We start from the raw sequence: 10,549 nt of genomic DNA, 5'->3' as shown, positions 1-10,549 counted from the left end.
TCTCTTATATTCGCCTTAATTCCGGAGACATTGAGCAAAAAATGATTCAGCGCGACATAAAAACATGTGCAGCAAGTAAAAAGCGAGTCAATTAAATAATTCTTCTTGGATTTAATCCGAATTCTCCATTTTGTTGCGAAGAAAGGGTGAACCTCCAAATAAAAATGTTCTAAATACGCCCATTTTGCTCTGGAATTTTGTAATAGGGCACGGATAATTTTGTGTGATAAGAAAACTTGTTATCACTAGTGAACGATGTGTTTAGAAGAATCATTTTATTTCCAACTCGTGACTAATTGGTTGCCTATACAAAACTCACATTTTCTTATTTTTATTCTCCTAAATCTTCAGTGTAAGATTAAAACAAGAGTTCAAAGGTTAAAAACGTAATAGATTTCATACAAAATTCGTAGTATCAAAACGCTAAACTTTCAATTAATTAGTTCCTCCAACTGTAATTGTTGATCTCTTCAGACAGCCACTTAACACTACATAAAAACGCCACAATGCTCGGAAGCGAGTCTCCGTAAATATAACAGACAACATACTTTGACCAACATAAACAAATTGTTAAACGTCTAAACTACTAATATTTTTCTTTTAAATTACAATGTCTGTAAATTAGCTACTTCCGCCAAGAAGGTTGTAGGTTGAAAAATTCGTTTTAACTCTGCTATCATCACGAGATGGACCGTGGACGCTGCGTGGCCAAAGAAAAGCATCCGAGAGAAACCACCAACTTCATTTCAAAATTTTCCTTCTTGTAAGTAGTTTTTATTTTTTCCTTCCCCAACAATGTAAATTCGTAGCTACATCATCAACCTCTTCAAGAAAGGCTACATTCAGGAGCTGCACTTCGCCGACTTGTACGACGTGTTAAAAAACTGTCGCTCCAAAACTCTAGGCGATCGCTTAGAACACCAATGGCTGAAGGAGCAGAAGAGAAGGAAGCACCCCTCGTTTGGCCGAACCCTCTGCCTGTGCTTCAGTAAAACCTTTTTCACCCTTGGCGTGATCCAACTTGTCGTACGACTCGTTCTAACGTAAGTTTGCCGTTGTTTTGTTCAACACCTCAAGAAGTCTTGTAGAGTTTGGTCCCCTCACGCAACCTCGAAGTTGATTTCGTACTTCAACCCCAACCAAACCGAACTCACCAAAGAAGACGGAATTTACCACGCGTGTGTGGTCATCGGGATCAACGTCTTCAGTTTGTTCTTCAACCACAACTTGCAAATGTATATTTTAGCATTGGGTCTTGGGGTCAAAGCCGCCGTGTCCTCTCTTCTTTACCGAAAGTCGTTGCGACTCAACTGCGAAGCTCTGTCGAAGGTGACAGTGGGGAAAATCACGACCATCATCAACAGAGACGTGGAGATTTTCCAGCAGTTTGTCACGCAAGGGAACGACATTTGGATCTCTTTGGTCCAAACAGTGTTAATCTGTTGGTTGATCTACAATAAGATCGGACTCGCTTCGTGGGCTGGAGTGACCTTCTTCTTCCTAATTCTACCTCTTCAAGGTACGACCTCCACAACCAAAGAAGAGTTTTATCTTTTTCTTCCAGTTTTGATCGCAAAGTTAGCCTACAATTATACCCTAAAGTGCAGCAAAAAGCGCGACGAACGCCTCGAGATCATGCAAGAAGTGTTATCAGCAATAAAAATAATCAAAATGTACACCTGGGAGAGCTACTTCGAGCGCAAAGTCTGCGAAGCACGAAAGTAAGAATTTTCTAGCTCAACTCCTCATGACTCTTTTTCTAGACACGAGTTGAGGAAGCTCTTCAAGTTGTACTACAGCAGGATATGGATCCACGTCATTGGTTACGTGTCCTCCAAAGTGGCGTTCTTCATCTTCCTCATGAGCTACGCGTGGATGGAACGCAGCGTAACCGCGGAAATCGCCTATTATATTCTTTCTTGTTTCAGCGATCTCCAGGGTGCGCTCAACGAAAGCGTTCCTTCTGGTCTGTCGAGACTCGCGGAAATCTGCGCGATTATCCAAAGATGCGAGCTCGTGTTAAACTGTCCGGAGGTTGCTCTCAAAACGGAGAGCACGGATATAGTGTGCCCCCAAATCAACTTCTCTAAAGTCTCGGTGAAGGTTTCCGGGACCCCCGTTCTTAAAGACGTCTCTTTGAACATCAACCGGGGGCTTAACATCGTCGTCGGACACCTCGGCAGCGGAAAAACGACGCTGTTGAAGACCATCATGAGCGACTGTGACGCCAGTGGCAACATCCGCATCTTCGGCAGCATTTCTTACGCTTCCCAAGACCCGTGGCTGTTCCCTTCGTCCATCAAAAACAACATCCTCTTCGGCGAGGAGTACTCAGAGCGGCGCTACTGCCAAGTTCTCAAAGTCTGCGGGTTAGACTACGACCTGGAGATGTTGGAGGAAGGCGACCGCACCATCGTCGGAGACCGAGGGATCAATCTAAGCAAAGGCCAACAAGCTCGGATTAACCTTGCGCGAGCGTTGTACAAAAACAGCGATATTTACTTACTGGACGACTCTCTTGCGTCTCTGGACGCCCACGTCAGCGACCACATCTTCAGAGAGTGCATCCAGAAGTTCCTCAAAAACAAAATTCGGGTTTTTGTCACCAACAACTTCGACTACGTCCAAGAGGCTGATCAGATCGTCATGTTGGAACACGGGTGTATCGAAAGCAGTGAGAACATGGAGAAAAGAGGGAATGATGGGGATGGCTACCGGGAGGATGACCCCAAAACCGACGAAATCGCTGAAAGAGCGCCGATTTACAGCGAGGGTAAGAACCCCGGGAAGGTTAGTCTGAACGATTACTACCAGTACGTGTCGTACGGTGGAGGAATCGTCGTCTTCTTGTTCCTGATGGCGCTGTTTACCATCCACCAGGGAATCTCCAGTTATAGTGAGAAGTTGATGAGCACCTGGTGAGTTACCGGGAGTTTAATCTCACCTCCTGGAGTTCTTTCAGGGTCACCATTGAACAAAACATTTCGAATCTCAACGGTCTGAACGACACCTCTCCTCAAGAGGAGCGAGCAGCAGCTCTGTCGTGGTACTGCGCGACTTTCATCACCTCCATTCTTCTTTACCTCGCGCGCACTTTCTTGTTCTTCTTCTTTATTAAGACCGCCTCCACCAACATGCACAAGGCGATGGTGAAGGCTATAATCCACGCCACGATGAAGTTCTTTGATGTTAATTTTATAGGAAATGTTTTGACGCGGTTCTCCAAAGACTGCATCACTGTAGACGAGTGTCTACCATTCGCTCTCATTGAGTGTCTTACGGTAATTAACCGAAGAGCGGTCAACACTTTTTAGTAGATGATTTTTGTAGCTTTTGGTGGTGTCGCGCTGTTAACCTCCGTCAATGCCGTCTTCTTGGGCGAGTTCTTCGTACTTCTGGCCGTGGCGTACTTGCTAAAACGCTTCTGTCAACCCACCGGAAGGAATCTTCAGCGACTCCACGTCATGGGTGAGGTTGGACCACTACTCAACTATGTTTAAAAATTGTTTTTAGCTAGATGTCCCATGGTGGGACAAGTTAACTCTTCTTTGACGGGACTTTCGACCATCAGAGCGAGTAACGCCCAGAATATGATCATCACAGAGTTTGATAGATACCAAGACCAGTTCACTTCGACTCATTACATGCTGGACAACACCCTTATCGCGTTGTCTTTCAGTTTGCAGCTCTTCAGTGTGCTGTTTGTCGCCTCCATCATCATCCAGTTGCTGGTGGTGGACTCCGGTGAGTGGCAACTTCACTCGATCAATTCTAACTTCTTTGTTAGGTCATTCTGTTGGTGATGTTGGTTTGGTAATAAGTCAAGCGTTCGCTATCAGTGGCATCATCTCCAATGGTGTTAGAGTTGTGTTCGACTGCGAGAACTTGATGACGTGCGTTGAGAGAATCCTGGAGTATATTAGAATTCCAAGTGAAGACAAATCCGGGAGGGATGTAGAAAAGTGGCCCCAAGGCGGCGCCATCGAGTTCAAACACGTTTCTCTTCACTACACGACGAAGAACATGTTAACAGGAGTGAGTTTCCAAGTGCAACCTCGGGAGAAACTGGGAATTGTCGGACGAACCGGAGCTGGTAAATCCTCCATCATATCCAGCCTCCTCCGCTTGTATCCCACGGAAGGAGAAATCGTCATCGATGGGGTGGACATCGGAGAAATTTCCCTCGAGTGCTTGAGGAGCAACATCTCAGTTATCCCCCAAGACCCGTTTCTATTCTCGGGAACAATCCGGGAAAACCTGGATCCGTTGCAACAACACGAAGACTCCAAAATTTGGAGCGTTTTGTCCGATCTTCATCTGAAGCCACTGATCGAAGATTTGGAGATGACTGTTGACAAAGGATTGACTCTGAGTGCTGGGCAAAGACAACTGTTGTGCCTAGCAAGGGTTATTCTGCGCAAAACGAAGATTTTGATCTTGGATGAAGCCACAGCGAACGTGGACCAAGAAACGGACGGTTTGATCCATGAAGCAGTCTTGAGGAACTTTGCTAATTGTACTGTTATAACAATCGCTCACAGGTTGTTGTCGGTGATGGACTGCGACAAAGTGATTGTAATGAAGGACGGGGAAATCAGTGAGCATGACGAGCCGAAGAAGCTCCTGGAGAACAAGAGCAGCTTCTTTCATTGTGTTGTCAAATAAATGATTTCTTTAGCGTTGTGTTTATTTGAACTCAAAACGTAAATACCGTTGTGGTAATGCTGCGTCATCAGATTCTTATCTAACGAGTATCGTAAACAAGAATTATAATTAATTAAGCAATGATTCCTCGTCGTCCTTCCCAAAACGTGTATTAATTATTTTTTCATTCGCTCTTCCACCATAACAAAAAACCCGCTCCACGGGACCAGTCAGTTTCCGCCGCCGAATTTCTCTTCTCTTGACCACTTTATCCAAAGCAACGCACCAGTCAGCCAATTGACGATGGAACAGTGCGAGATTCATCCTAGACGCGCCGCTAACGTGCTCTCGCGCGTCTCTTTTTTGTGAGTGCTTCCTTGAACTTTGCCCCAAACAATCCATTCTTCCAGTTACAACATCGAAATTTTTCTCAAAGGATACCGGAAGAGTTTAGAGAGCGACGACTTGTACCGAGTTTTGGATTCGTGCCGATCGAAACAAGCAGGAGATGCGCTCGAGGCGCAGTGGAAAGAGAATCGGAGCTCCATCAGGAACGCTCTGTGGAGATGTTACGGGAAGAGTTTTCTTATTCTTGGGCTCCTCCAGCTCGTCGTTAAGACCACTACTACGTAAGTTTCTTGCTCGGGTTGTAGAGAGGCAGGCGGAGCCGGAAGCACACATGAGCTATTTGTAGTGACGCAGTGCTAGACGTACGCGTGCGCAAAAACTCAAATACGAAGAAGTTCTGTGCATTTAATTCAATTTAACAGTGTTAGGGCCCGTTCACACGATACTCTCGTTGAGATTGAGTTAATTTCGCAACTGATTTGGGGATTAGTGACGTTTGATTGGCGGAAAAACGATCACGTGTCATCTGACTCACTAAAATCCGAAATCTCATTGGTTGGAATGAAGGTCATCTCACTTTTAGGTATACGTATCTGAATAAACCCAGCTTTAGATATAGAGTATTAAAAAACGAGTTTTATAAAACTCGAGGCTTGGTTTTTGGCACTTTTTATAAAATGAGTTTTTATGGCATTTTTCATAATTTGCATAATAATTGTAAATAAGTACAGTGACGGCCAAAATAAGGTAGTACAGTTTTTGAGCAATCTTGTAATTTTGGCCAAAAATTAAATTGTTGAACTACTAATAGGACGTTATCAAAACTACCAATAGTAGGGATTTAGTAATTTAACCTACAGGAGATAAAAGTGTGTAATTCGGGCCTGTTGCAAATGTTGCAATGGCTTTGTCATGTGAATTGGCTTTTGGGGTACAAAAGACGATCGAAAAATGTGTCAAAGTAAAGTGTCAAAAATTATTTTGTTTGTTACCTTTTTTAAGTAGAATCTGAGGGAAATTTAACTTTGCTTGGAACATCTTATGGACTCACACTCATTAATTACCTATGTAACAGTGATACAAAGCAATTTTAATGTTAAAATTGACAATTGTCAAATTATGGGGGAACAATGATGCCAACTTTGTCATCTTAAAATTTTCAAAGTGAATTTATCAAAATTCTAACCTTCAGTAAAGATATTACTGTTAAAGTAGACATTTACTACCTAAACCGACTTAATCGTTTTTTTTTTCTTTTGTTTTATGAACGTCATTGTTAAGCCTGAAAGTCTGTTTTACACAACTCAATTTTCGAATTTTATAAAATGCGGATTTAAGTATCAAAGTTTTATAAACCGAGTTTTTCATGCTGTTTTTTTTTATAGTCGGAATTTTGTAACTTTGGTTTAGCCCCGCCCACATGAACAAATGACGATTTGAATTTGTCGAATCAAGGAATGGCTACTCTCCTTTACCCAACATAATAAAAAATCTGACAACTAAAGTGTCACACGTGTCAAGAAGATTTGCAGTTTTGCGGGAATTCAATTAATCGTGGAACCTTCGTCGATTTTGATGGTGTTTCGTCTTCTAATGTTTGGATATTTCTACCCCAGCTTCTCGCAAATATCAACGAACTATCAAAATGTTGCAGAGTAAATCAGACTTTTAGCTAAAATTCAATTGGCCCAAAAGGTAGGCGGAGTTAAACCAAAGTTATAAAATTCTGACTATAATTTACCTATTAAATCCAATTAAAAAAATCGGCGTTGCTATGGTAATGAAACTATTAACGCATCCGATGTAGAAATGGTTCAATTAAAAAATTCGAGGTTGCTTTGGCAATTAGGCTATTAACGCATCTGATGTTAAAATGGTCTATTACCGCACTCAAAACGAATGCGGAAATAACTCTGCCAGGCTAGGTCATTAAATATTGACCTTTTTAAGGGCGTGGCTGCCGAGCGCGACGTCGAAGCTCGTTTCGTACTTCAGCCCAGGTCAAGAGGCCGTCACCGAAGAAGACGCAATTTATCACGCCTCTGTGGTGATCGGGCTTACCATCTTCAACGTGTTCTTTTACTACAACTGTCAGCTGGCGCTGACGAAGCTCGGAATCAGAGTCCGGACGGCAGTGTGTTCTCTGCTTTACCGAAAAGCGTTGTGTTTGTCTCCGGAGGCGCTCTCCGGAGTCACTGTAGGGAAAATTGTAACAATCATGACCAAAGACGTGGATGTTTTCTTCACTTTTGTTTACTATGGAAATGATGTATGGATTCCTCTGGTGCAAACTGGAACCATTTGCTACTTGATTTACTCGAAGATTGGAGTGGCAGCGTTTGCTGGAGTTGCGTTTTACCTCGTTATTCTGCCTCTTCAAAGTAATGAAAGGACGAAATTAACTCAAATTATCTAGTTCTTTGTAGTCATCATCAGTAGGATTGCCTTTCCTCTGCGGTTAAAGAGCAGCAAGAAGACCGATGAGCGTCTTGAGCTGCTCCAAGAGGTGCTCACAGCGGTAAAAATAATCAAAATGCACACGTGGGAGAAGTTCTTTCAACAGAAGATTAACACGGCTAGACGGTATGTTTTGTTAACACCACCAGTAACTAACTTTTCTCTTAGGAACGAGCTGCAAATTCTCCACAAGCTCTTCTTCACCAGAATCTGGATCATCATCATTGCAAGCTTAGGTTCAAAAGCCGCCTTCTTTATCTTCTTGATGACCTACATCTACTTGGGAAACTCCGAAAGTAACCTCACCGCTGAGGTCGTCTTCTACATTCTGAGCTGTTGCTCCGACTTGGAGTACTCGCTCAGCATTTTAATTCCTCTTGGTCTGTCTTTTACCGCGGAGATGTGCGCCACCACGCGAAGAATTGACGAGGTATTATCAGAGCCGGAGTTGCCGGCGAAACGGAAAGAACTCTCCGGGAACCCGAAGATAGTCTTCAGTGGGACCTCCGTCAGATTGAAAAATAAAACAATTTTAGAGAAGATTCATCTGAGGTTGGAGGAAGGTCTCTACGTTATGGTGGGGCACGTGGGGAGTGGTAAAACAACACTGCTAAAGACGATCCTCCAGGAGTTTGGAGATGACGATCTCAACATCTCTGGGAGCATTTCGTACGCTTCTCAAGAGCCGTGGCTCTTTCCTTCTACCATCCGCAACAATATTCTCTTCGGGGAAGAGTTTAATGAGCAGCGTTACCAAGAGGTTCTTCGAGTCTGCGACTTAGAGTACGACCTTCAGTTGTTACCACACGGTGATGCTACCATCATCAGCAGGCTAAATCTCAGCAAGGGCCAACAAACTCGGATAAATCTCGCAAGAGCTGTGTACAAACAAAGCGATATTTATCTTCTGGACGACAGTTTGGCGTCTTTAGATGCCCACGTGAGTCACCACATCTTCAAAGAGTGTATTTTGCGATTCCTCAAGAATAAACTTTGTGTCTTCGTGAGCAACAACAGCGCCCACGCGGTGAAAGCCGACGGTATCATTGAGGTAAATCACGGAATGGTTAAAGTCAACAAGACAATGGTCAAGAAAGTTGAGGAAGAAGTGGTGACGGAGAATCAGAAGTGTGGTCAAGTTGAGAAGAGTCCGCAGGTGTACCACGAAGTTAAGAAGTCTGGAAAGGTGAGTTTGAAAGACTACCGGAAGTATGTGGCAAATGGAGGAGGAATGATCATGTTCGGGGTGGTAATACTGCTCTTCGTCACCACGCAAGCTGCGTTCAATTTCAGCGATAAACTGTTAAGTCAATGGTGAGGTGGTTTCTGTTTGTCAAAGTTTTAAGAGTGTTTTCCAGGATTACTCTTCGGGAGAATGTTTCAACTTCTGCAAACGTCAGCTTGGAAGTGCTGGCCGAAACGAGCAGTACTTTGAATTTGTGCACCATCACCTTGTTATCGTCGATTTTCTTAACACTCCTCAAGTGTTTAGTGTTCTTCTACTTCACCAAGACAGCCTCCATCAATCTGCACAAACACATGACGAAGAACGTCCTCAACTCTTCGATGGTTTTCTTCGACTCTAACTTCGTGGGTAACATCTTGAACAGGTTCTCCAAGGACTGTCAAACCGTCGATGAACACCTCCCCTTTATGTTGATAGAGTGTCTTACGGTAAGTCAACTGTTGAGAGTTGAGAGTCTAACACCGACACTTCCTTCCAGATGGTCTTTATGGCCGTTGGCGGCATAATCTTACTGACGACGGTCAACATCGTGTTCCTCCTAGAGTCACTTGTTGTCTTCGTTTTCGTGTATTTTTTGAAGAGGTTCTGCCAGCCCGCCGGTCGCAACTTACAGCGTCTCAACTCAGCGAGTGAGTACTCTTCAGTTTGACTCTCTTGTGGTAAAGTTGGTGTAGCTAGAAGTCCTATGGTGGGTCACTTGAATTCCTCTCTGGAAGGTTTGACGACAATCCGCGCCAACAACGCCCAGAAGCGCGTCATCGAAGAATTCGACTCTTACCAAGACGCGTTCACTTCAGCGAGCTACATGTTGAGCGACTGCCAACTGGCGTTGGGCTTCGGATTGGAGCTCTTCACTTCAATCTTCACCACGGTGGTCATCGTGCAACTGCTGGTCACGGAGAGTGGTAAGAAACAGTTTGAAGGAGACGTCGTGGTGACCATTTTTTGCAGATCCAAGCGTGGGTGATGTCGGTCTTGCAATCACTCAAGCGTTTATGATAACTGAGATTATCAGCACTGGAGTGAAGAACGTGGCGGAATGTGAGAACTTGATGACGTCGGTGGAAAGAATCCTCGAGTACACGGAGTTGGAGGAGGAGACGAGCGAGCAGGTGGTGCCTGCGTGGCCTATCGATGGAAAACTGGAGTTTGAGGACGTGTCTTTGTGGTACAACAACGCCAAGACGAGTTTAGAGCAGGTGAGCTTCAAGTTGGCACCAAAAGAGAAACTCGGGGTGGTCGGAAGGACCGGTGCTGGAAAATCTTCCATCATCTCCACTCTTCTTCGCCTGTACCACATCCAAGGGAAGATTCAATTGGACGACGTCGACACCTCCAAGCTCTCTTTGAAGTTTCTCCGGACGAACATCTCGGTTATTCCTCAGGATCCCTTCTTGTTTACTGGGACGATCCGGGAGAATCTCGATCCTTTTAAGGAGTATCGCGACGAGCAGATTTGGAAGGTCCTGGAGAAGCTGCACCTGAAGGCCTTCGTTGAGGAGCTCACTATGAAGATCGATAAAGGTTCTTCGTTCAGTGCCGGACAAAAACAACTGTTATGTCTTGCGCGGGCGGTTCTTTGCAACAACAAGATTGTTGTTCTGGATGAAGTTACCGCTAACGTGGACAAAGCGACGGAAATTTTAATGCAAGAAGTTGTCGCGTCTCAGTTTGAGTACAGTACTGTGATAATTATCGCCCATAAGTTGGATTCGATCTTGAGGTGTGATAAAGTTCTTGCGGTGAATGATGGAAAGGTCGTGGAGTTCGGAGAACCCGTCCGGCTGTTGGAGGATAAAACTAGTTTTTTGTACAGTTTAGTTAAATAAACATATTTGAAGGCCAAGAAAGAGT

General features: G+C 44.2%; 2 protein-coding genes across 2 annotated transcripts; both read left to right on the top strand.

The window, feature by feature from the left end:
* Positions 1–378: 378 nt before the first annotated feature.
* Positions 379–4,678, top strand: LOC148174600 (putative multidrug resistance-associated protein lethal(2)03659). Its single transcript, XM_088037200.1, has 9 exons — positions 379–763; positions 810–1,043; positions 1,089–1,519; positions 1,565–1,721; positions 1,764–2,918; positions 2,963–3,281; positions 3,318–3,468; positions 3,514–3,744; positions 3,788–4,678. Exons 1-9 carry the CDS (start codon positions 687–689, stop codon positions 4,663–4,665), a joined length of 3,633 nt encoding a protein of 1,210 aa, XP_087893326.1. The 5' UTR covers positions 379–686; the 3' UTR covers positions 4,666–4,678.
* A 128-nt stretch (positions 4,679–4,806) lies between these two features.
* On the top strand, positions 4,807–10,541 carry LOC148174599 (putative multidrug resistance-associated protein lethal(2)03659). The gene is made up of 9 exons (XM_088036553.1): positions 4,807–5,009; positions 5,055–5,273; positions 6,943–7,373; positions 7,419–7,575; positions 7,618–8,763; positions 8,808–9,123; positions 9,174–9,324; positions 9,370–9,600; positions 9,647–10,541. Exons 1-9 carry the CDS (start codon positions 4,948–4,950, stop codon positions 10,522–10,524), a joined length of 3,591 nt encoding a protein of 1,196 aa, XP_087892679.1. The 5' UTR covers positions 4,807–4,947; the 3' UTR covers positions 10,525–10,541.
* Positions 10,542–10,549: the final 8 nt, after the last annotated feature.

This window comes from Gnatocerus cornutus, chromosome 5 (genome assembly GCF_029298725.1).
Source record: "Gnatocerus cornutus isolate USDA-ARS CGAHR chromosome 5, icGnaCorn1.1, whole genome shotgun sequence".
Classification (NCBI taxonomy): Eukaryota; Metazoa; Arthropoda; class Insecta; order Coleoptera; family Tenebrionidae; genus Gnatocerus; species Gnatocerus cornutus.
The sequence above is the reverse complement of the archived record's forward strand: the minus strand, read 5'-3'. Positions and strand labels throughout refer to the sequence as shown.

Bases quoted from the DNA above. Each gene is read 5' to 3' on its own strand.
- LOC148174600 (XM_088037200.1), top strand. From the start codon at position 687: ATGGACCGTGGACGCTGCGTGGCCAAAGAAAAGCATCCGAGAGAAACC. The intron at 764-809 runs GTAAGTAGTTTT...GTAAATTCGTAG, and splicing joins ATTTCAAAATTTTCCTTCTT to CTACATCATCAACCTCTTCA. The intron at 3,745-3,787 runs GTGAGTGGCAAC...CTTCTTTGTTAG, and splicing joins GTTGCTGGTGGTGGACTCCG to GTCATTCTGTTGGTGATGTT.
- LOC148174599 (XM_088036553.1), top strand. From the start codon at position 4,948: ATGGAACAGTGCGAGATTCATCCTAGACGCGCCGCTAACGTGCTCTCG. The intron at 7,374-7,418 runs GTAATGAAAGGA...AGTTCTTTGTAG, and splicing joins CGTTATTCTGCCTCTTCAAA to TCATCATCAGTAGGATTGCC. The intron at 9,124-9,173 runs GTAAGTCAACTG...ACTTCCTTCCAG, and splicing joins TGTTGATAGAGTGTCTTACG to ATGGTCTTTATGGCCGTTGG.